The sequence below is a fragment of the Boleophthalmus pectinirostris genome, unplaced genomic scaffold, assembly GCF_026225935.1.
Source record: "Boleophthalmus pectinirostris isolate CB_2022bp ecotype Guang Dong unplaced genomic scaffold, ASM2622593v1 HiC_scaffold_8, whole genome shotgun sequence".
Lineage (NCBI taxonomy): Eukaryota > Metazoa > Chordata > Actinopteri > Gobiiformes > Gobiidae > Boleophthalmus > Boleophthalmus pectinirostris.
The window spans coordinates 25,934,664-25,958,292 of NW_026571515.1; the positions used below are offsets into that span (position 1 = coordinate 25,934,664).

The following is a 23,629-nucleotide window of genomic DNA, read 5'->3' on the forward strand; positions in this document are numbered from 1 at the left end:
CAATGTTTGTCTGGAAAAAGTGAAAGACAGGCTTTACTATCTGTAAATAATTACAAGAACTGCTCAGTTATCGGTACAGGTACGTGTACTTCCTATTATGTATTCAAATTGCACAAACTGAAAGTTTGCACGGTTTAATTTCACCACTCTACACATGCAACATCCTATTGACTCATAAACTAGAATTATTGCCAACTGTCAGAAAAAGAACCAATTAAATATTTGTCATTGAATAAATTGACCATTATATGGATCCAAATGTTGTCGTGGATAACTTTTTAAAAACTCGAACAGATGATTTATTTGCTTGGTGCAAACCTTAGACTGTATAAAAAAAAGGTGCAAAATTTGCAACATTACAAATGTAATGACATATTTGCGCCTTCTTTGTTGCTGGACTGGAGTGAGCTGAGAGTGACATCTACAGGTCAGTATATGAAATTGCGTGAGTTCTGTTTAGTTTGATCTTATTATAGGCCTACTTCCATATATATATATATATATATATATATATATATATATATATATATATATATATATATATATATATATATATATATATATATATATATATATATATATATATATATATATATATAAGTAAAGGCATCAGTGGTGCCTGTGGTGATCGGAGCACTCGGGGCTGTAACCCCCAAACTGGAAGAGTGTGGCTACAACAGATACCGGGAAAAACAATGGACATCTCAGTCCAGAAAAGTGCAGTACTGGGAACAGCAAAGATACTGCGCAGAACTCTCAAGCTCCCGAGGACCCGAGCTGAATGAGGGTGAGAGAGACCTACCACCGTGGAAGGTGAGAAACACACACACACACACACACACACACATATATATATATATATAAACTATTACTAGGTTGAATCACAAACGTATTATTTTACTATTTTTCAGTCTACGATGCCCAAGGCTAGCTGATGTATTTTATCATGTTGCAAGCATTAATGTAGCCTATATATTTTTTCTTTGTTTTACATTAGTGGTTCCTTAAACTAATTATTGGAAAGATTTTAAACATGCAAATGTAAATAATATATAAAATAGTCCATTTTATTCGAAAATTCAGTGCCCATGCTCAAAGCGGTTAAGCGGCTTCCTTAATCGCCTGCGTAACGCGTCAATAGCCAATCAGAAGCCAGCTTTTAGGGCTAAGCTTGTGATGCAGAAGAATCTGCTGTTTATTCCTCTTTCTAATCATCTTATTCATCCACAACAAAGACGGCTTTTATTTCAAACCGTGAATACAACGAGCAGAAGACACAGGGTGCAGGTGCCATGTGTTCTTTATTTGACGGCTGCGCGGCTCGAGTCTGGAGTTACGTCGCTTTCATGAATGAAAGGGCACAAGGCAGAAGTAAGGTAATAATGTAACAATGTACATGATCATTTAGGCTCCGCGTGGCTATTTACAATTAAAATCGAGTGCATATACTACTAAATATTAAAAAAAAAAAAAATAGCACAAATATCACGCTTGGAATTGAATCACGCTTTGGCATTTTTTGATAAAGATTATATATGAACTAACTAATAATAGGGTTACAACCAGAAGCAGGATTGAAACCCTATTGAGAAGTTTATTAATGTTATTGTTATTTTTATTTCAAGTAGCCATCTATTGTGCATAGGCTTAATGCTGCTATAGTGTACTAACAGACTTCTCCTTTATTTCGTGGCATATTGAATTGTAGACATGTCTTAACTGAAAGCAGTCGAACAAAGATGAAGGGATCCAGCTCCAGATGGGCCTTCATGCTGGGCTTCCTGGTTGGTTCGTGCTGCGTATATTTATACCTGCGCCAGGTGTGGTTCGAGAGGAGCTACCCTGTGCTGACTGAGGCCCAGGAGAAAGGAACAATCTTCAAAGATAAACTGACCAACTGGAAGAAACATGGCTCGGCACTTGTCAAACCATATACATCCTCATCATACAGGTGGTCTTGTGGTGTTTATGTATTCATGAATTTTCTGAAAAAGTACCACTTTTGTAACTTTTTTCTTTTAAAAGTAATGTAGTACCTAAACCTAAACACTCTTATGTTGTGTCTTTTTAGGGGAGGATAGCCAGGTTGCAGATGCCTTATACAAGAAAGTCCGAGTCCTCTGCTGGGTAATGACTGGCCCTTCAAATTTGGAGATCCGAGCACGTCATGTCAGAGCCACCTGGAGCCGCCACTGTAACCTGGTGGTTTTCATGAGCTCTCAAGAGGACAGTGACTTTCCCACTGTGGGCCTTGGCACCAAGGAGGGCCGCGACCAACTCTACTGGAAAACCATCCGTGCTTTCCATTATGTCCACCAGCACCATTTAAATGATGCAGACTGGTTCCTCAAAGCTGACGATGACACTTTTGTGAATGTGGACAACTTGCGCTGGCTTTTGTCCAATCACACTCCAGAAGAACCTGTATATTTTGGCAAACGCTTTAAACCTTACACCAAACAGGGCTACATGAGCGGAGGGGCAGGGTACGTGCTCAGTAAAGAGGCCCTGCAGAGGTTTGTGGAGGGGTTTCGGACTAAAGTTTGTACACATACCACTCCTGTAGAGGACCTTGCCCTAGGACAGTGCTTAGAAAGGATGGGAGTCATGGCAGGGGATTCCAGAGACACTTTGCAGAGAGAGACATTTCATCCCTTTGTACCGGAGCATCATTTAACAGGAAAATTCTCCAAGAGCTTTTGGTACTGGAGCTACTGCTACTACCAAATTGTTGAGGCAAGTATTAGTACAAAATTACACGTTAAGACACAGTATTTCTCCTCATTTATGTATGTATATTGTCTGGCTTCAGATGACAACATTCTGTTTGGATAATGTTTTTATCCTTTTAAACTAGGAGTATGACATCAACACATTCTGTACAGTAAACAAGTTAACAAACAATTGTAAAACAGTCTCTTTACACGTCCAAGGATTAAACCTAAGCACTAAGCAAATTAATAATTGATTATTTTGCCCATTTGAAATCTCCACCTGACCTTTTGAAAAGAAAGCAGCATGTTAAAATAGATCCTAGTACAGTTTGAGTACATGATTGCTGCAGAGACAATGTCCGATCAACAAAGGAGAAAATTGCTCAATTTGTTGCTGATGCTGCTGCTAATTTACTGTACTTTGCAATTAAAATGAGAGCTATTACTGTCAGAGAGTGACTGGACTGAAGTTGGCATTATATGAAAGTAATTGAGTTTTTGTACTAAATCAAAACGGTTTGTGGGTCAGTGCCATCAGCTAGACTTGGTGATTAAAACTAAATACTGTACAACTTATTCACTTAAGTAATTTCTAATCCTGGTACTACACAATTAAGCTTTTTTAATTTTATAATTGGATTACCAACAAACAATTATTTGCTTTTCATACATTTACAAAGGAGCAATGTTTGCCTGCTTTAATTTATTTTATCTTACAAAACAATTTAAATTTCATATTATTAGTTTGATTCTATCATAATAGCTTTCAACCTAACTGGACTCAGAAAGATAAATGAACTAGATCCAATAATGCAATAACCATTGCAATTAACATTTATTATTGTGAATTTATACATTTGATTTGTTTACGCTGTTAATCTGTGGTGTTCTCAGGGTCCCCAGTGCTGCTCTGACCTAGCTGTGTCATTTCATTATGTGGATGCAGAGCTCATGTACACACTGGAGTACTACACTTACCACCTGAGGGCGTATGGATACAAGCCTCGGTATAGACCTCCCCTTCGCCGTGGTCTCCTCCCCACCTCCTCACTCTCCCACACGCCCACTGTTCCACCTGCTCATGAAAGCACGAATGGGATGACAGACCAGAGAAACCTCACGACAGCAGACCACATCCTCAGTATGAACCAAACCACAACAAAAAACGAGGAAACTAGTCCAAAATATAGACATAATGAGAATGCAACAACTACTTTAACACAAGAAACGCAACATTGATTATGCTGTGACTGTATTTACAAAGAAAGAAAGGACAATTACTAAATTGATGTGATTTGGACTTCAACTGTCAACTCTTATGGAAAAGTTTTTTATAGTCTAATTTGACTATTTTTTAACTATATTTTATTGTACAAAAATCACAGTGCCTATTTCAGCTTTTAACAGCAACTAGGTCTTTCTAATCCACTAATCAATCAAAGGAAAAAATATTGAGGCAACAATGGGTTATTCCAGTTTGTTTTATTAAACTTGTTTTATTAAAATGCACAGCAGGCATTGAAGCACACTGTTTTTAAAAAGCCATGAGTGCATTTTGAGAAATGTTTTTATTTGACTTTGAGGTGACATGAGCTACTCTGATGAAGTGCTGCTGTTTGACAAATGTACAATACACGATTCAGTAAACCTTTTTCTCACTTTTTATGTAACATTGTGACTCAACATTTCAGACAGAGGAAAGATATGATAACCACTAATAATAACTTAAGAGTATACAAAAAATATTTTATTTTACATTTTAGCAAAATGGCATACTATATCTCAGATGTGTAATTTCACTGTAGTTCATCGGGTATTGGGTCACACATTTTCAAGCCAAGCTGCTTCCAACTGAAAAGTTTCTAGTGGTGTTCACAATCCTTTTACAGTCTCAAATAATAAATAAAGGAATAGTCATTAAGATGCTACAGACCCTGAAGAAACCTGCAACAAAAAGGGTTTAAGAGTGAGTTAACATATGCAAATGTTTCCACAAAAAGTGAAGTTGTGGGTTGCGCAAAAGAAAAAAATCTTAACTAATAATGGTGTGCTAATAGCATGGTTAACCCAGTAAAATATCTATTTCTGCAGGTGAAAATTATTAAACTGAATCACTCACCTCAGTCTGCATTTGTTGAGAAAAATCCCTCTCCTCTCTGGGCTCTCTCTCCTCCAAGGGCCATTATCTGTGAGAGCACATATTACTAGGCGGACTCATAAAGATATATTGTGCAGAAGATGAGCAGCATGGGCAATGTACCATCAAAATATACATGAACACTCAACTCACAAAGGCAAGTCTTGTGAATATTGGTAGGAAACAGCACTTACCAGGCTCTGAGTTTCTCCTCCCCATTAGACCAACAAAGATGTCATGCATTTCCCCTGGTAAAAGAAGTGAAAAGAAGTTTAACCTGAGACAAATTTTTTTTAAATATTTCTATATCTCCGATCTTACTTTTATTCGGGGGCTGAATTGGGTTTTGTTCTGTGGAAACAAGACAAAATGATTAAAACGCCGTCAATGTAGGCTATTTCAAAACACGCCAATATGAAACAGCAAATTTCAACAATAAAACACCCTTACCGGCGCTTCTTCTCCCCATCAAACCCACAAAGCTGTCATAATCCAAATCGCTATATCTCTTCAAAATGTTTCTTTTAAGATTATCCAAACGGTCAGTGGTCTGCTATAAAGACACACACGTGTAATTCAAGTTAAAAATAAAAAAGACAAACATCACAGGCCAACTATAAAAAGAAGAGAGCTTACTTCTGAACTTGATGTTCGTGCGTCTGGCTCGTCACATCTGGACTGGCTGTACCGAAGTTTCATGACGAGAAAAAGCGCAACTAAAAGCAAACCCGCCCTCATTTTAACAACGACCTGTCTGGAAAAAAAGAACATCATTAATGGAAAAGAGATAACCCCCAATGCGCCTAAAAGTCGTGTGTAATCTGTGCGTAAAAGTACATTGGTGCGTTAAAACAACAGTTTCTTTACAAATAGTCTACTGGAATCGAGGACAGACTAGACAAAGACAAAATGGCAAAAGTCTACCTGTTTAAAAAGTCCTTGTGGTTTAGATCCAGCCGCAGAGTGTAGCCTGAGCTGCCCTGCTCTTGGTGTCTTTTGTAGAAGTGAGACTGAACAGCTGGATACCTGTCTGGTGCCAATCAGCGACTGAAGCGTAGGTGGGACCAGAAGTGCTTATATCGCGTTGTGCTCAGATTTACGCAGCCTCACTCATTGATGACCAATACGAAGTCCCACCATCACCACCACTCACACGCCTTCCTCAAAAAGGGGCAAAAAGTCCTCGTGACGTCACGGTCTACGTCCACGGACCCAACTCTAACACTTTAGTTTGACGTTAGTATTCTGTGCAAGTTATCCGAGTTAATGGACTGTATGTTAAGTTGAATCTGACCTTGTTGGTTTATGCGGCTCTAGTCTAGTGTATTTTTTCTTGTCGCTCTAGTCAACATGGTCAACGCACTAATCTTTTTAGGAAGTAATTATACAGATAGCAGCTGCTTGTAATGTAGTCCATACACAGCCCAGTGGTTGAAATTCTATGCACAGTATCCATTCACACAGAAAATTGACAATATAAACTCTTAAAGTTAATGGAATATAAAGCTTTTTACACAACACCATCTACATTTAAATTTTAAAATACCTGTCTAATGTGAGAACTTTTTTAAGAGCAACATTTCTTTAGTGTATTTTGTAAATTCTAAAGGTGCCATTACCTAACATCTGATAACAGGCTTTGACTTTGACAGCTTGCCCAGTTGTCATGAAAATAGATATTTGGACACAATGATTAACATGTCACTTTCACTGGTGATGGATTCTTCCTAAACTGCTGTGACAAGTGGTGGGACTTTGTAACATGAAACATAGTATTATAAATCTGTTATATGAATAATAACACTGATAAGAATTTAGCTGATAAAGCAATGTTTTGAGTTTGAAACTTATACTTACAAGAACTGACCCCCCTGCAGAAACGCTTAATTCCTTATCGGAAACCTATGATTTTCACAAGCAATTACACTTAAGTATAAACAGTAAACCATAAATATTTTAGTGAAGCTAACTTTTAGATCATGGATGTAAAACGGTGGGGGATGTTGTGACCAAGGGCTCACTTTACAGGATGTGACACCCACAACAAAGTACTCGGCACCAGTCCGACCAGTGCATTTCACAAAAGCTAATATGTGCCATGTTTTAGTAATGACTTCCCATTTCCATATTTGTCCAGTTCCTGTACAGAGGGTGGGGGTCTAGTGATGGGAGATCTGGCTCTGAAGTGGGGAAGTCACTAATTGCATATTACATTATTAATGAGTTGTTTGTATGTGCGTAGGTAATCAAGACTGTACCATCTTTTTTGGACAGCCACATGCCACAGAGCCGTAAGCTTCTTTCCCCACAATATACTGTGACAGAGGAGGTAAATTTCAAATCCAAAAGATACACCACAGGGAATGGACAGAACTTCCTACAATTTATTACAGGCTTAGTCATATATAGCCACTGGTTTTCTAAACAGTTTGCTGTTCTGTCTTGAGTTGGCTTTCAATGCTGTTTGTTTTCCAAAATAAAGTCACACAACATCACATTTAGATTTTGAAGGAATCAGTGAACATGACAGGTCAGCACGACGCCCACAGCTTGGAGTCTCAACACACTATAAGTAACTCTTTATAATTGAGCTGGAGGCACTAAAATCTACTTCATGACCTGGAACACTGAGTTAACCTTCAAAATCGTAGCGCTAAAGAATGTAGCATGTATAATGTAGAATAACAAGGAATTAAATAAGATAGCTGATAAAAGATATATTAATATTATTTCAGTGGCAAATTGCCATAGAATTCAAAATGGTTTCTGAAGGTAAACCAAAAATATCTTAACCTAAAAAACCTTGTGCAGTTAGCAACTTTTTGAAACCTTTGTCCTACCATTTTACACCAAATGCCCTCCATTATGCTGCACATGAAATGTTTTCTTGACTTTTAGAAGAATTCAGATTTTGGCAAACTGTTAAGAAAAAAATATAACTTGGCTTTGCTATGGCTCTAGTTGACTGTACTGATGATAAATGGAAGTTTAATTTGACAAAATAATGAATATTTTACATAGGTTTGTCAATTAGTTTTAACAGTAGCCTGCCCTGTAAACACTATTATAGTTGTCCAGGGGTGATGTCACAGCCATTCTTATAGGGAGAACATTTATTTATTTATTTATTTATTGCTCATGCAATTAACACTTAGCACTTAAGATATATACGTGTTTCAACCATTATGTGCCTTGTCATTTCTGGCATGAATAAAAGAAACAGGAAGAAGATAAAGCTTAAAAACCCTGCTTCATTCACAGATCAAATAAAAAATTCTTTAAAACATGCTCTGAAAGATGATGCATCAGTAAATGGGCTTACTATAGATGTATGATGGTGAGAGCAAAAATTGGAAGGTGTAAATTTTGAGTTAGGTTCCATCCAATGTCAGTTTGTCCAGAGGGACCTGCACAAGTGTGAACTATATGGCACGACACCTCTTTTCACACGACTGAGTCCTGCTGTTTGGCTGTTGCTGGTGGCGATGTGTGGCTAAAAAAGTGGGCTTCACAGCCTGGCCATAGCAGATCATAAGACTCACCTGTCAATAATTGAGTTAATGGGCGCTAATCTAATGGGAGACTGTAGCAGTGAGATGGTCCACTTCACATTCACACAGAGTCCTCCTCAGGGCATGGAGAATGACTGTGATGGGTGTGTTTGTGAATCCTCCCACTCAGGCCTGATCTATGACTGCTGAAGTCCGTAAATGTCACTTCAATCTAAATGTTAATCTGAAGAGTGTTTCGTACGGACATTGATATGCTCTCTAAATCTATTAGGATTACAGTAATTTGAACATGGAATTTATAAGTACTTCTGTTTTAAAGCGAGCCTCAGATCTGCCCCTCTCCCACTGCATCTTAAAAGAATAATACCTCCTTGATAACATTTTATTATGTTCTATCCAGACTCAAGACTTGTCTGGACACATTTGGTATTTTGTTCCTTGTCAAAATCTCCCTCTCCAGGACACAATATTCACAAGATGAAAACACAAATAATTTGTGCATAACAATATCACCATGCAGTAACATCATCTGCATCATCATCTTTTTGTGCTCTGAGGGTGAGTGTCTGTAAGTCATCACTGCAGTGTTCAGTGTCTCACTTCACATAAAATAGGTGTAATCAGGGCCCTGATTGGCTGGAGTTAGCCATGAACTTAGACTCTGACTCATATACAATCTGACATCCAGCCATCAAGTCAATCAGCAGAAGCTTTTGATTCTTCTGCAAAATGTTGGCTACACTGAAAAAAATATACTATATAAGCCTAACATGGTCTTAAAATTTTATGTTAGTCTGCAGCCTTAAACATTATATCAAAACTCAAGGCTACAATAGTCAGGTTCAGGTTTACTGTAGTGTATGGTCAGTTTTTACTAAATGCCGACTTGAGAAAGCCTGGCTTCAGGAAGTCAACATGATACGATTCATGACTTAATGTGGCCATGATGACTTACAATAGTAATTTATTACTTATGCCTTTATTCGTCTTGTTTAATAGATGTTAAAATAGCCTTATATCTTTCTTTACAAGATAGAACAGTTACTTACACCTGTAACACTTACCTGCAAAAGTTACACCAGCTACACTGACTTTTGCTAAGCTGTGTACTGGAACAACATGACACCTGATTTACAGCCTTGACCCTTGAGATGTTGACAAATTCGTTGATGAGAAATTTTCATGAGAGGAAAAAGCGGTGACCTGCACTAATGGGATTACACACAAATGGATGTTTTCACTATTACATAATAATAATAAACATTTTTAAGATGTCTACATTTACATCATCCTCTCATAATTCCATCCCAGAGACACACAAAATACAATTGTCTCAGCATTCACAAAGCATTTCCTGAGTGCTTTGTGTACAGAGATGTCCAAAAGTGTTTTTGATAGAGAAATAACCCTGAGCCCTTACTCATTACTTCACTGTGAATACAGGCAATACTCCCTAAGAGGATGACCTTGTCTTGACCTCTTCCTCTTCTCATTTAACAGCATGAACCTGCTCTTAAATGTGTGCTACTGCAAATAATTAAAACATTATCCACAATGTATGCAGGAGTAGAAACTGACAAAAATCAATGAAATGAATGAAATAGTATAAACTAATCTTAAAAGTCTTGCTATAAGCCAGCAGGCTATAAGCCTACTGATATCATGTGAAATAATACAAGAGAGTGGTACATCTCCCATGAAAATTCTACCTCCATTCATTTCTACAAGGACTTACACTAAAACATTTGTAATAGGTGGTATCTTGTGTCTCACATTTGGTGAAGTGTACTTAGAAATCGTTGACAGGCAAATACCTAAACCAAGGTGATATTGTGCATAAAAAATCTCTCAAAACAATACAAAGTTGGTGGTGAATGTCCGCTGGCGAGAGCTGTGTTCTCTCGATGGAGATTGAGTCAATGAAAGGCATTATTCATGGAGCACTGGGCTAATTTGCTGCTGCGTTACCTTGAAGAAACAGCTTTTATTGCTTTCACAGTATGAAGGTCCAAGTATTGATCATTTGTGACACATCAAGCTAGTGCTGCCTCTCAGTGAGGAAGTGTCTGCATATATTGATAGAAGATTTAACTGGTAAGCTGCTCATTTTGTGTAATGAAGTTAGCATAGATTAGCTCTTTGCTGTTTATTAAAAAAACATGATTGCTTAAAAAATCATTAGCTTCAGTGACCTTAGCCCACACCTTTCCCCAAGGTAAAATGCACTTTTTATGCTCTCAGCTAATATGTTTTAACTGAGCCTTATAAGTCTGCATTAGGTAGGCTTTAATTGTTTAATGGTTAATTTGAATCCAATCATTTGCATTCAACAAACATGCACTGAGCTTGCAACAACATCCTTTCAGATCTTATCATACAAACATTTTTTATTAATTCTTGTTTGAATAGATCATTTCTATTTCTATTTGGCCTGTTCTAGTCTGTGATAGATGTTGTGTTCATTCTGCACAGTGATACACAGAGATTATTGTTTGCATGTTTATGGACTATTTTCAAACGTGTGAGTAAGAGAAAGAAAACAGTAATGTTTTCTTCTGTTGAGTGATTACATGTGAGAAGATTTTCCTGTTGTGTTTTGCATAGAGCTCCAAACCCTCTGAACCCCCTGTCAGACACAAACCCCCATATACGCTCCCATAGAGGCTGCGCTCTCACATCCAGATGACTGATAGCCCTGGGCCCTGCTGTGGAAATGACAAGTGCCATCCATAACAGGCCAAGGGCTGCTGAAGTGATTGTGTTCATAACGCCAGTGGTAAACACACTAGCCTCTGCTCTCTGTACGCAGGCAAATTGTTCAAGTCATGTAAAATTATGGATTGCGTTTTGGAAGTTTACACACACTCTTGGGATGGAGTTGACACAGACAGACTCCATTTATTCCACCTGACTGACCAGAGCAGTGTGATAAGACTCTGATAAAATCCCTGGATAGTCAACACTTAAGTCTGTTGTGAGCATGACGGGTAATATAAAGTCATTATACGACAATCAGATAATTACACGTACTGTAGTTCATTATAAATCTGATACAAATGAGATGTTTATCACACAAACCCATGTCCTGTCGGTAATAATGATACTGTGATTTAGCAATGATACAGTCCAGAAACCCAAATCTGGAGGATGGGAAACTTTCATTTGAATTTTTCATGATTAAGTGTTATCAAAAGATCTGTATGATGATCAGTAACAGGAGTCCATCTTGGCTCTAGACTCAGAAGGCAGTGCCAGCAAACTAAGCCCCTAAAAGAGCTGTCTCTGGGAGACAGAGGTCTATGCCATCTCCAATTGTTCCCATGATCAACCCTTGTGAAGTATTAGAATTTTTAAGTAGATTTTTTTTAAACCTGTAAGTAAAATGAATGTTGTGATAAAGAGAACAATTATATTTATAAGCAGAACAACGCTAACAAAAACAAAGGACTAAGAAAAATATATCTTGGGAAATTAAAGGCACCTATATGTTAAGTCGAGTATCAGTAAATTGTACATAAAAGGGTTAACAGAGCTCATCCAAAGAGCTGCCAAACCCATTCTTCCTGTAAATATAGGCTTTATTGTGAAGTAGTCCAACAATGTAAGATTTGATTGAACAAAGGCAACCCCATGTGTAGTTTTAGATTGAAGACATATTGAGGGTCACTATAGGGCACAGTGAAAATACAGTACAGATCATGTAATCCCACAGCTGCTATACCAAGTAGCTGTGAGTCGATGCCAGAAGTACAAGTCCACTCGTGACAATGAGAGATGGAGCACTGTGTGGGCGCACTATTTGAGAGAGAGACAACAGCCAGACAAAGATGAGAGACCACACAGTAGCACCCCTTTAACTCTTTTGTGACACTTGGCTTTTCAAATGAACAATGGTGACTATACACTCATCACAGTCATAGTACTATTGTGGATCTAGGTCCAGGTACACATGTGACATAACTGAATGAAATTTGACCAGTGTTGTGCATCAGACATATTCAAAATCCTCAACTATTGGCAGTGCAGTTTCTTTGGAAAAGTATATTTACTGGCTTTTAATTGCTTTTAAAAGCTATGTGTCTGATTGCATAAGTACCCAGATAAAGCTCTCCACTGGAGTTTTTCACTTTAGGGCTGAAAGTCAAACAACACATGCATCAGTGTAAGGGAGAGGTAATTAGTGTGTCTCTGCCACAACAGGAAACTGAATGACAACATTATTTGTTCCCTTCGTCAGCGGCTTGTCACATAATTAAAGGTGGCATCCGATCTTTCTCATTACAACCAGCGCCACATGAAAACCAAAGTGTCAGTGTCCCCCCCAGCTGCATGCTCAGCTCCTGTCATCCACACCCGCACTCATACTCCAGGGGTTACAATGCAAAACGCACCAGATGAAAATAGACAGTTCGGGTGGACACCTGTGACTCACTGTGCCTTTTAGAACAAGAGCCAACATCAGTACAGTAGAGAGCACTGTAGTCAGATGAGAATACAATGTTGTAGTACATGCAGTTAGCTTTAAAATATACTAAATAGATACATAGATACATGTGGTGAATGAGATGATGATGTGAAATGATGGATTTAAAATTTAGGTCTTAATGGATGGAGATGATTCAGCATTGCGAACCCTCTAGGCCAAGGTAAAAAAAAAAAAAAAAAAAAGGGGGACAAAAATATCACTATACATTCCACCTCTACATATTTATTTTAGAAATGAATGTCACTGTATGCAATAAAAGCTGATTGCTTTGTGTCAGATGTTATTATAACAAAAACCTTTTGCTAAAGTGTTACCGTATTGACAGTCTGGACAAATGCATACATACTATATCCCACATACTAGACATTCAACCAAGAAATGTTCTGGATCATTCTGGCTACATCCAAGAGCCTTTTTAAATTCAATTTAATATAGATGCTATAAATGTCATTATGAAAACATCTCATTTGATTATAGACTGAAAGTAAATGCCATTGTCTGTTATCTGCCATGACTTTTTAGACTGGTACTGTCTGTGTTTAAAAAATCTATATTACAAACACGCAGTGGTCGCACAGCTGGGTGTTTCCAGTATCTTATCCCCATTACACTGTAAATTTGACAGTTAACCAAACAAATGCTGTAATTTATGATACATTTGATTAAATTTCCTGTTTAAGTTCCTGCCCAGGACCAAAAATCATCTTTGATCAGGCACACATATCATTGAGGGCTATGTATCCAGGTGGAAAAGGGCTAATTAGATTCACTCGGCTGTGGCCTGTACTGACTCAGAGGACTGCCCCCTTCAGACCCCCGCCCCCCTCTCTCTCTTTCACAGTCACAACAATCTGAGCTTTTGTCTCAGACCACCGCTGCCATGCCAACGTGCCCCAGATGTTCTCAGCCTAAAGTTGTGAGATGGTGCTGAAAAGGCATCTGAGGCTTAAAGTGGATCACTGCCATCTCAGAGTTTAAGGTTGGAAGAAAGTAAAGTAGGCCACAGCTGTGCTCAAGTAAAAGTACTTTTACTTATAAATGTTAAAAGTAAGTCAAATTTTATTTTTATTTTCAGAAATTGACAAGCCATTCTTACACTATATGCTCTTGTTGACAAAAATCCTTTCCATATTGGAATTTAAAGCATCATGGTATGAATACATGCATGCTTGCTATGAAAATACCACTACTACAATCATTACTACTATTGCAAGACTTTATGATGACTTGATGAGTCGTTACTGCTACTGAAATACTTCTACTCTTAGTACTTCATACTCCATACTAACCAGTCTTAACACAATAGTAAGGCAAACACTATCGACTGAATGCTAATGCCTCTTTTATATATATATATATATATATATATATATATATATATATATATATATATATATATATATATATATATATACTGTGGTAGGTCATTCAGCTCACCAGAGGCCTGGGAGCTTGAGAGTTGCTATTTTGAGTACTGCACTTTTCTGGACTGAGATGTCCATATCAGCCCGTAAGATCGGTTTATCAAATCTCCCTGTGTTTTCCACACCTGATTATGTCAACCACCAGTTCTGTTATACCACTACACAACAACAAACAACCCATAAAACAATTTACCAATATAAATCCCTTTGGCATAGCTATCACCAAATATGAAAATAAAGCACAAGATTTCACTCAACTTTGAGTGGGCCTTCAGTAATAGTATTTCATTTAGAGGGGTGAGCTAAATGAATCTTGTATGAGTCTGGCTTTGGTGTGACCCTGAGTGGTGCAGTGGTTATAGTTCAGGTGGAGTCGAGACTTAATTTCCCTGAAGAGAAGCTCATATTAGCTTCAGCACATAGCTCTCTTATGTTCCCACTGTGACAGATGCCAGTATTACAGTCCAGACTATAAAGAAACCAGTTATTTTGATGTTTTCCAGTATTTAAAAAGGGGAATAGTGGCATGTGATTATCACCATGCTTCAACACTTGCACTATGACATCTCAAAGCTGCTGGAGAAACATTAACAAACATCACCGGCTGCTCGTCTCACCTCATAATATAATGCTTTACTGTCTCTAGAGGAATTATCTCATCAGTGAGACACCTGAACCTGCCAGTCCTTGTTGGCAATTTACCAAGATTAATCTGAAAATAATGAAAACAATTCTGTGTACAGTACAGTGCACTCTGAGAATTGAGTCAATGTAAATAATAACATGTATCAAGAATTTGCTGACATTTCTCAGGATAAAAAAGTTTTTAAAAAGTGTACTTAATGGCATTTTCACCACAGTGTACATAGCATACACACACTGAAAGATATTTCTCACCCAAAGTAAATTTAAATGATTAATGATGTACATTTATTTTGCCCCATCACTCACTATAAAATATATAACAACAGAAAAATAGAATTACCTTCACCTCACACGTGCCCCATGTAATCACCACTATTCAAATACTGATCAATATTAAATGATTCATTCTTTTTAGGCATAGGTCCTGAATTTTCTGGCATCATGTCAATGTTCTTTCAGCTGTCATACGCCCACAGAAGCAAATTAATGGTATTAATTATAATGTAGATATATTTAATAGCATTTGGTGAGTAGGCTGCATGGAAATATCACATAATTATGCTCCTATTTGACAGACAGGGACAAAACTTTAGTTGCACCTTGTATGCTATATTTCACAAAACTATCCATGCCAATATACCATTTTAAGAATATTTTCATTGCATTACTATATGCTTCTATGTTTATTTGAACATATATGTTTGTGACTTTTTGTGAGACCTTTAATCATTTAGTCAGTCAATCACACATAAAAGTAGAGCTGGGTCCAAGATGTCATAATAACACAATCTAGATACAACCCAAATCCTTGTACTGTTTGAAGAAAAGTTATTTGCTCATGTGCACATTGTTGATTGCAAAGGCTCTCTCAACTCGCACAAGCACTCTGAGAAATAATCTGAGGAGAAATAGAAAGCAAAAAATCGTGATACTTTCTCACTGCATAGTAAGTCTCTGAGTGCGTAAAGGCAGTGGCCGATGGTGACACAGTAATAGTGTGACCAAAGCACAGGGCCTTTCTTACCTCTCAGATGCAGACTTTCATTTAGAGAAAGTGCTGGTACCTGGGCCTCTTCAGATCCCATTTGAACACCCCTCCTCGTCTGGCTGTCTGCTGTCTGTTCTGATGTTATTGGCACAGTGCGATGTGTGCTGCTCTCAACTGAAGAGTGGTTCACGGCAAAAGAAGGACCAAGCCATTACACAAGCTCTCACAAGTCCTGACTTATAAGAAGAAATCTACAAATCCATAGCTAAAAATATTTAAAGGGGCATGTGAGAAATGTGAAGTGTTTAGTTGATGTCTGTGAAATGCTTTTAAAGGCGTTTGAGGTTGTACTTTTTTTTCTTAATGAATTGTCTGGTTTACATAGGTCCTGATATGCCAGAGGAGGTCAGCATGTAAAGCAGAGTCATGTCATGATCATCCAAACCCTACAAGTGCATTGTGTAACTTTTGGTGGAGGGTCTTTCAAATGCTTTTTTCCACTGAGATGTTATTGATTTGCCTGGAATGTTTCACAGTTTGGTGTGAAACCTTTCTATCTTCATGGAGACCAAACCAGACCAAGTTAAACACCAGATCTGTGGAGAGGCAACCCAGTCCACAGTTAGAATGCTTTCTTTTCTAGGTATTTTTGAGCTATAAAACCAACAGTAATTTAATAGGTAGAGCTGTTTGATGTCATACTGTGGACCATTCCAGGCAGAGCAATGACATATCCATAGAAACAAGCAGGTGATGGACCCTCAACCAAAAAGTTAATGCTTTAAACATGCCCTGGTGGGCAAAAGTTACTTGGGAATCCCAAATCTGATAAAGAGTGGATAATGGATAGTCACATGCTAAAAAATTTAAACATAAATAAATAGATAACCACGCCACTAGATGATTTGATCAAAATTCCAAGTAATTTTCTAAAAATGTATATTTATAATAAAAACATTTAACAAATAACATAAACATTTACTAAACAAGAAGAAGCATAACTTCTACTAAATGTCTGCTTTCCACTTCAGTGCAATTTAACACAAAAGCAATACAGTCGCTTTTAATGCCCCATGGTTGGCTGTGGAGCTTTCTATATAAATCCCTAATTGCCCATAACAATATTACTATCAGCTGATATTGATCACATTCCATTTACTGCTCATCCCTATGTGAGTTCTAGACACTGTACGTTCTTCTTGCGTCGTGTGCTACAAACTACATATTTTACATATTATCACCTTGATCTGGTTTAATATAAGTTCATATGGCATACATAAAGATCATGTTGCTTCTCAGGGGAAAAAATACAGTAGAGGTAAAAACACCCCGTGAGGTACATGATTATTACATACAACAGAACAGAATGTTCTCACATAGATAAATACACACAGTAAAATTTTGTTATGATCCTGCATGAAATGTTGTTTGGTTTGATATACTACACTAGGGACTGTGTAGGATACAGATAAAATAGCAGCACCATCTTGTGGTTGCTCTCAGTGTTGCATTTGTGCATGAGAAGTGTTCAGTTGGTCAAAGTCCACATTGGTCTAGAGTTTGGCCAGTACAAACAGACGGTTCATGAGTTCATAGTTCATAGTGGTTTGAGTGATACATAGACAGGATAGCGGAGATAGTGGGTGCTGTAAGTGTTCTCACTGAGCTTTAATAGCACCAGCAGTCTGCTATTTATAGTTCTGTGCAAAAAGACTGATAATAATGTTCATTTACTAGTGACTCATTAACTAGCTCTGCATGAGGCTTTGATGTGCTGATGTGATATATAAATGCTGCATTATGTAATGATAATAAATACCAAGTCCTTTTATTATGGGTAGTGAGTCTTAGGAGATAACAAGAATCTTCTGTCTGTATTGGAAAGACCAACAAAGCAGGTTGGTTTCATTAAATGATTTTATTGACATGTACAGATTTGCACCATGGTTTCTCTGAATACCAATAGTGTTTACCATAAAGTTTCTTTTCATTAAATTACATTTATAATGCTTTACTCACATACACATTTATTATTTCATTTTCTTATTGCAATAAACAAGAGTAGCCAGAATGAGTCAGGTATTGCTACAGTTTCGCCATACAAACGTTGTCCCTCCAACAATGAAATTCAAAAATAACTTTATTGGCAAGACAAAATTACACCAAAGCCTCTCCATGTGAGGGCAGAATAAGGCTAAGGCTAGTAGCCTAAATACAGCTAACATGAAATACCTGCCTTGAATCTAACACTTACATCCCATTTAGAGAATAGTGACGATGAAATGGGTGGATCTCCACATTATGAACTCAAGAACAAGGGTATGAACACTTCTGTGTTGCTGCTACTAGCTTTATCTACCAGGAAGAGGAGCCGTACTCAGGTTTGTTGGATGGTCTAGTCTCCAGAAGGATGTGTTGTGTTTCCAGTCCCCACATGCAGGTTTTTGTCTCTGGTTTACAGTTAGGCCACTTATAGCTCCAGATTTCTCATCTCTGATTCATCGAAGTGGGTCCCAACACACACTAGAATACATATTACACACACCAGCAGTTGAGTTTCTCACTCATAATCAACAAAAAGAGCACAATGGTGGAGGCCAAGTCCAGCTTCTGTTTAAGTAATGGCAATGGAAATCTGTCTGATTTCACACACACATAAACGCATGACAAAGATCAACCAAAAACAATGGTGATGAACAAGTCTAGCTCTAATCCTCTGATCCCTGGCTTTGTACCCTGTTCCCCAAGCAGAGATTATCATTGAAGATGGCCCTTTAATATGAAGGGCCCAGCTATAACCTCTGTCAGTCTGTCTACATCATGTCCCAATGTGCCCTCCAAGGGCATGGAAGAACACTGAACTCTGTCAGCTGGCTCACTCCCAGTTCACACTCACTCCACAACATGTCACAACATGTTACACAGATACAAGTCACTCCCATTGCATTGCAATATTTAGACAAAGGTAAGACATTAGAGCTCATTGCTTCTCAATGAAGGGCACAGTGTAAATATCTTAATTCAGAAAAAAGGTTTAGCTCTGCTTCTGCTGCTTAGTCACTTCCTTTGCCTGCATGCCAGTGTGTCTGGGTTCAATGATAACAGTACTATTTATCCACAATAATATTCTCTCTCTAGTCAATGAATGCATTGATAACACATTTGCTACCTACAAAAATAGTTTGTGTTTTCTGCTTTTATATATTATGCAATATAAATGCAAAAACAACAATTCAACCCCAAAGAAAACAAAGTGCTCACCAGTCATTGTAAAAGAAAGCTAATCATGGTGCGCTTCATGGCTTTCAGTTAGAGGAGATAAAGTATAGATAGATGCCTAGGGCTGTGTCCGAGCTCGGGGCAGCCTCTGTGGGCTTCATGCTTGCCTGTCACTGCCACTCAGCGTCATTTCTCAAGAATGTATTTGGCTTTCATTTTCCTCTCTACCATTTGTTCCCTTCTAGCATTATGGCCACCATTCATAGCACGCCCTCTACTTTTTGTTCGTTTGTGCCTTTGGACATGAAAGAAGAGAGCAGGTTGGAGGAGGAGGGCATGGCATTGCACTAGAGGTCAACGTAGTCATGCAGAAGGTAGAACTTACAGGACCATTTCAGTTCACATGCAACAAAATGATTGCACAGGCTTACATTATGATAAATGGGGAAATTGCTTCTATATTGATGATTTCATTAACACTGAATGAGTCATACAAACTACTATATAATCTAAGTACTGCATGTGTCCAATTCAATATGTTTTGACTAGTTTTTTGCCTTCAGTGAAGCCTCTGTCTGACTGTTATAAAGGTTGGCAGATGTGCCCTGAAGCAGTTTCTCTTGGTAAATCTATTTTGAAACACAGATTTGTTCAGGCTTCTGTGTGCGTGTTAGCATGCTGCCTGAAGTCCATCCATCCGCTGACCCATGCCAGCCCTCCTCTCACCTAGACCTCTCAGGAGATGACAGGGGAGCATAGTCCCCCATAGCCGTGCATGTCTCTTGTTCAGATGTGGTGACCAATTGCCTGTCAGCTTAAGTCTTGTTTGTAACTAAAGGGACCTACTGTCACTATGGGGCAGGAGTGTCCACAGGCCAATACAGCTAAGACCAATGGAAGCAGCTACGCTACTGACATAACATTATTGTCTTTGAGGTGCATAGGATGAGACAACACTGAGCCATAACAACAAGAGAAAAACACCCTGCCCAGAGTTGTTAGGTAACACTACATGTAGCTTAATGTTTGGAAAATGGTTTGCATGGGTTTCTTCTGTAGCTATTGTAGCGACTCAACAGGTCCACCACACAGGGAGGTGAGAGATGTACCAGGGAGTTCAATGCATAATGGATATCTCTCCTCTGCTCATTTCTCTGGTGAATCTCAGAAGTCTTTGAAATAGAGGGAGAGTTCAGGTAAAGGGAAAACTGGCATCAACTCCTCTAGCTCTCTCAGATAAATCGCCCTCAGAATTTCCCCAATTGCTGTTTGTTGTTTGTATCTTCACAGTGTGCTTTTGAGTGGCTGTTTCTGCGACTGCAGTTAGGTTGATGTGTCAGTATGGAGAGAAGAGGATGGGCCCGTGTGTGGTGCGGATGGGCCCCGGGGCTGGTCTCAGGATAGCGTGGCTCAGAGGGGGACCCTGCAGGAGGTGGTGAGGGTGGGGTGCAGGAGCTGCTGCTCTCAGAGCCAGTGGGTTAGAGGACGCAGCGGCAGCCATTGCTGCAGCAACCGCCAACGGGCTGGGCAACAACCCTGCACCCAACGCTTTGGTGAGATCCTTGGAGAAGGTCAAAGAAGACTAAAAATAGACAAAAAAGAATGATGGCTCAATTGATTAATTTAGAGTAGAAAGATATACAATAAGATACATAGTAACATTCACCGTTAAATCGGCTCCCCTGTGCTTCTTGTGTCTACTGAGGAGAGGGTTAGGCTTTCCAGCCATACCATCCCGGTGCCTTCTACTTGATATGTGCTGCAGACAGATGAAAAGGTTACTGTACATTTGTTACAATGGATAAGAGAGATTCCCTATAATTATAACTATAACTATAACTATAACTATAACAAGACTATAACTATAACTATTTGTACCTGTTTAAGTTGCAGTTCTGAGTTGACCCGCACATTGCAGATCTCACAGTGGAAGGTGCGTTCCTGAGTGTTGGGGTCCACTGGCCCTCCTCCTTGCTCTCCACTGGGTTTGGGGCCCAATCGTGGGTACGCCTTGATGGGGCCCAGCCCGCTGCGTGCCTCCAGGATGGTTTTGTGTTTGGTACCTGACAGACACAGACAGGTCAGCAGGGTCAATACTGAAATTACAAATTTGGGGATAATAAAGAATGAAGTTATAGGATTAACATTATTTATAATTCAGTCTGTCTGAAACCTTAAACTGAGGATTTATAACTGGCAATGTTCTGTTAAAATTACCACATCTGAATTAGTTCAGAAATGAAGCTGCAGTGTTTTGCTATAGCCACTAGAGGACACCCTTCATACACCTGTGAAGAAGAAAACAGGCAGCAAAATTTTAAGCAATCTAATCTAATTGCACCATCAGCAGTAAATTGCAATAAACAATATTTCCTTTACAAAATGATGACTATATACATGTGCCAATATAGGGAAACAAAGGTAAACTGCAAGGATAAAATCAATATTTGTGATTGTAAATGTCAAAGAAATTTAAGGATATATTTTAATGAGAAGCATATTTTTGTTGAGGTAGGCTTTTAACAGGAGCAATGCATTTCCCTTTTCATTTACAACTGATATAAGCTTATAAGGCGGATATAGCAGTGTTCGTGTAGGCTATTCAATATTGTTTGTGCAAAGAATATTTCTGAATATGCTGACTGAACCATTTTATTATTTTAACCTGTCCCTTTAAGAGTAGCAAAGACTACCAGAGACAGAGGGTATGCCGGGGTCAGAGAGAGGGGCTATTTGAGGGGAAAGGGGGCCACAATGAATGATTTCACTTGAAGCCAGAAATGTGCTCTTTGGGGCTCTACTTTCCCCTTTGTTCTATTTTAGTCAATGACAAAGCAAGGCCCAGTGGATTTTCTGCCTTTGAAAGGTTGACTCCATGTGTACTAAAACACAGAAATACATTCAAGACATCAATACATACAAGAGGCATCTGCATAAACAATAAATCAAGTAATTTCTGATTTTGGTCTTCCTTTTGCACTTCATATGTCAACATGTGCCCCCCATATGATTTCAATTCTATAGGCATATCATTTAAGAATTATTTACTATTTTGAGATCTTTAAATCATTTGGAGGTCACATTTGTAGCCAGTGGGCATGACGAGCATTCAAGGATTGTTTAGATCTGTCTTAAATCTGTCCTTACATATATGCAAACATAAAAACATCCTAGTAGGCAGAACAACAAAGCACAAGTTGCTGTTGACAACTAAAATCAATAAGATGCTTGATTTATGGACGCATAGCAGGCATTAATCCAATAGTTATGGTGGTGTTGATTAAACGTTCTACAACGAGCACTGATTTTTCTTCTTGCCTGGCAGCATTAAAGGAAATATAGCCATAGTGTTCTGAATTTCAATTACTCGACTGTCAATAAAAATGCCTGCCAGATGCTCTTTGTATGAAATTAAGAGCTATGCAAAGAGTGGCAGTCCCAGTGATGCAGCCATTCATACAGGGCAGAGACACAAAAGCAGAAGAGATTAGAGCAGGCACCAGCTCCTCTGGGACATTCACAGTATGGTAACAGTGTTGCTACGTGAAAGCAGTGCAGTATCCAAATCTCAGTCATTTTCCTGCTTGAAATTTGACTAGACTTAGGTGTACATTTTCCACCTAAAATGTTTCCATTGCAATGTTAGTATGGTGAGGTGTGGAGGTGACATGTTTAGCTGGTTAACTGCCAGGAAAATGTTGTAATAGTTGTAGAAAGAAAATTGTGTCCAATGTGATGGAAATCCAGGAAACCTAAACATAGGGATCAAGCACAAGTAAAAATAATGAACACAGGCTAAGCTGCTGGCCACCAATATTGTTTATGAAATATACTTAGACAGCACTGGAATTATATTGTACATGTTTCATTCTTCAATGTATGGTTAGGCTAAGTAGCTAGATAAGGTATATGTTTCAAGATAAGGTAAGATAACATATTTGAAATCCTTTTGTTCTAATGTTATCTTATTGGGTATTACTGATATTACAATACAAATATCAAACATTTTTCAGTTCTTCATGTTATCATAAGGGATATTCATTCATATCATCCCTCATCCCAGAGAAAAGGGCAAAGGAGCTACTCAGAATCTGCTGTCACCGATTATGACAGACGAATTATAGAGTGACACACTGTGAAGCTGCCTTCAAAAGAATCACATCTCTGAACCTCAGAACTGACCATTGCAAGAGGGATGAAAGACTTTGTCCAACTATGACCCAGAGTTATTACAACCTTGAAGACTACTATTATCTATTAGCGATCTCAATATAAATGGCAATGATCAATTTCCTAAATAATAACATATACATTTGTAAGAGCTAAAAATAATAATTATGACCATTTCAGAGGCAACAATAAATAATGTCAATTCAATCTATACTCTCATGTCACTCCAATGTCAAAGATTAATTTCATAAAGCTATCACACAAGTTGAATGATTTAGTTGGAAGTGATTTATTAGACATTTCATTGCTGTTTGTTTTTGTCAAAGTGTCAATA

The 23,629-nt window shown here is 38.3% G+C and overlaps 3 protein-coding genes across 3 annotated transcripts in view; 1 reads left to right on the plus strand and 2 right to left on the minus strand.

Moving 5' to 3' along the window:
- The first annotated feature begins 1,196 nt into the window (after nt 1–1,196).
- On the plus strand, nt 1,197–4,303 carry c1galt1la (core 1 synthase, glycoprotein-N-acetylgalactosamine 3-beta-galactosyltransferase 1, like a). Its single transcript, XM_020930108.2, is given in 5 exon segments — nt 1,197–1,376; nt 1,709–1,925; nt 1,927–1,951; nt 2,072–2,736; nt 3,609–4,303. Coding segments are annotated over 5 exon segments (1,278 nt in total). The 5' UTR covers nt 1,197–1,350; the 3' UTR covers nt 3,954–4,303.
- Nucleotides 4,304–4,357: 54 nt separating this feature from the next.
- tac3a (tachykinin precursor 3a) lies at nt 4,358–5,866 on the minus strand. Its single transcript, XM_020929583.2, has 7 exons — nt 5,776–5,866; nt 5,488–5,605; nt 5,302–5,404; nt 5,173–5,202; nt 5,046–5,099; nt 4,834–4,900; nt 4,358–4,658 (listed from the first exon to the last, which is right to left on the minus strand). Exons 2-7 carry the CDS (start codon nt 5,587–5,589, stop codon nt 4,640–4,642), a joined length of 375 nt encoding a protein of 124 aa, XP_020785242.1. The 5' UTR covers nt 5,590–5,605; nt 5,776–5,866; the 3' UTR covers nt 4,358–4,639.
- Nucleotides 5,867–17,819: 11,953 nt separating this feature from the next.
- The window catches only part of znf385a (zinc finger protein 385A), a 59,216-nt gene continuing 53,406 nt past the window's right edge, over nt 17,820–23,629 (minus strand). Inside the window, exons 6-8 of the mRNA XM_020929887.2 lie at nt 21,004–21,188; nt 20,792–20,884; nt 17,820–20,707 (exon numbers count right to left, since the gene is read on the minus strand). Coding sequence (XP_020785546.1) covers nt 20,462–20,707; nt 20,792–20,884; nt 21,004–21,188 — 524 coding nt within the window. The 3' untranslated portion in view covers nt 17,820–20,461. The remainder of the gene's footprint in view (nt 20,708–20,791; nt 20,885–21,003; nt 21,189–23,629) is intronic.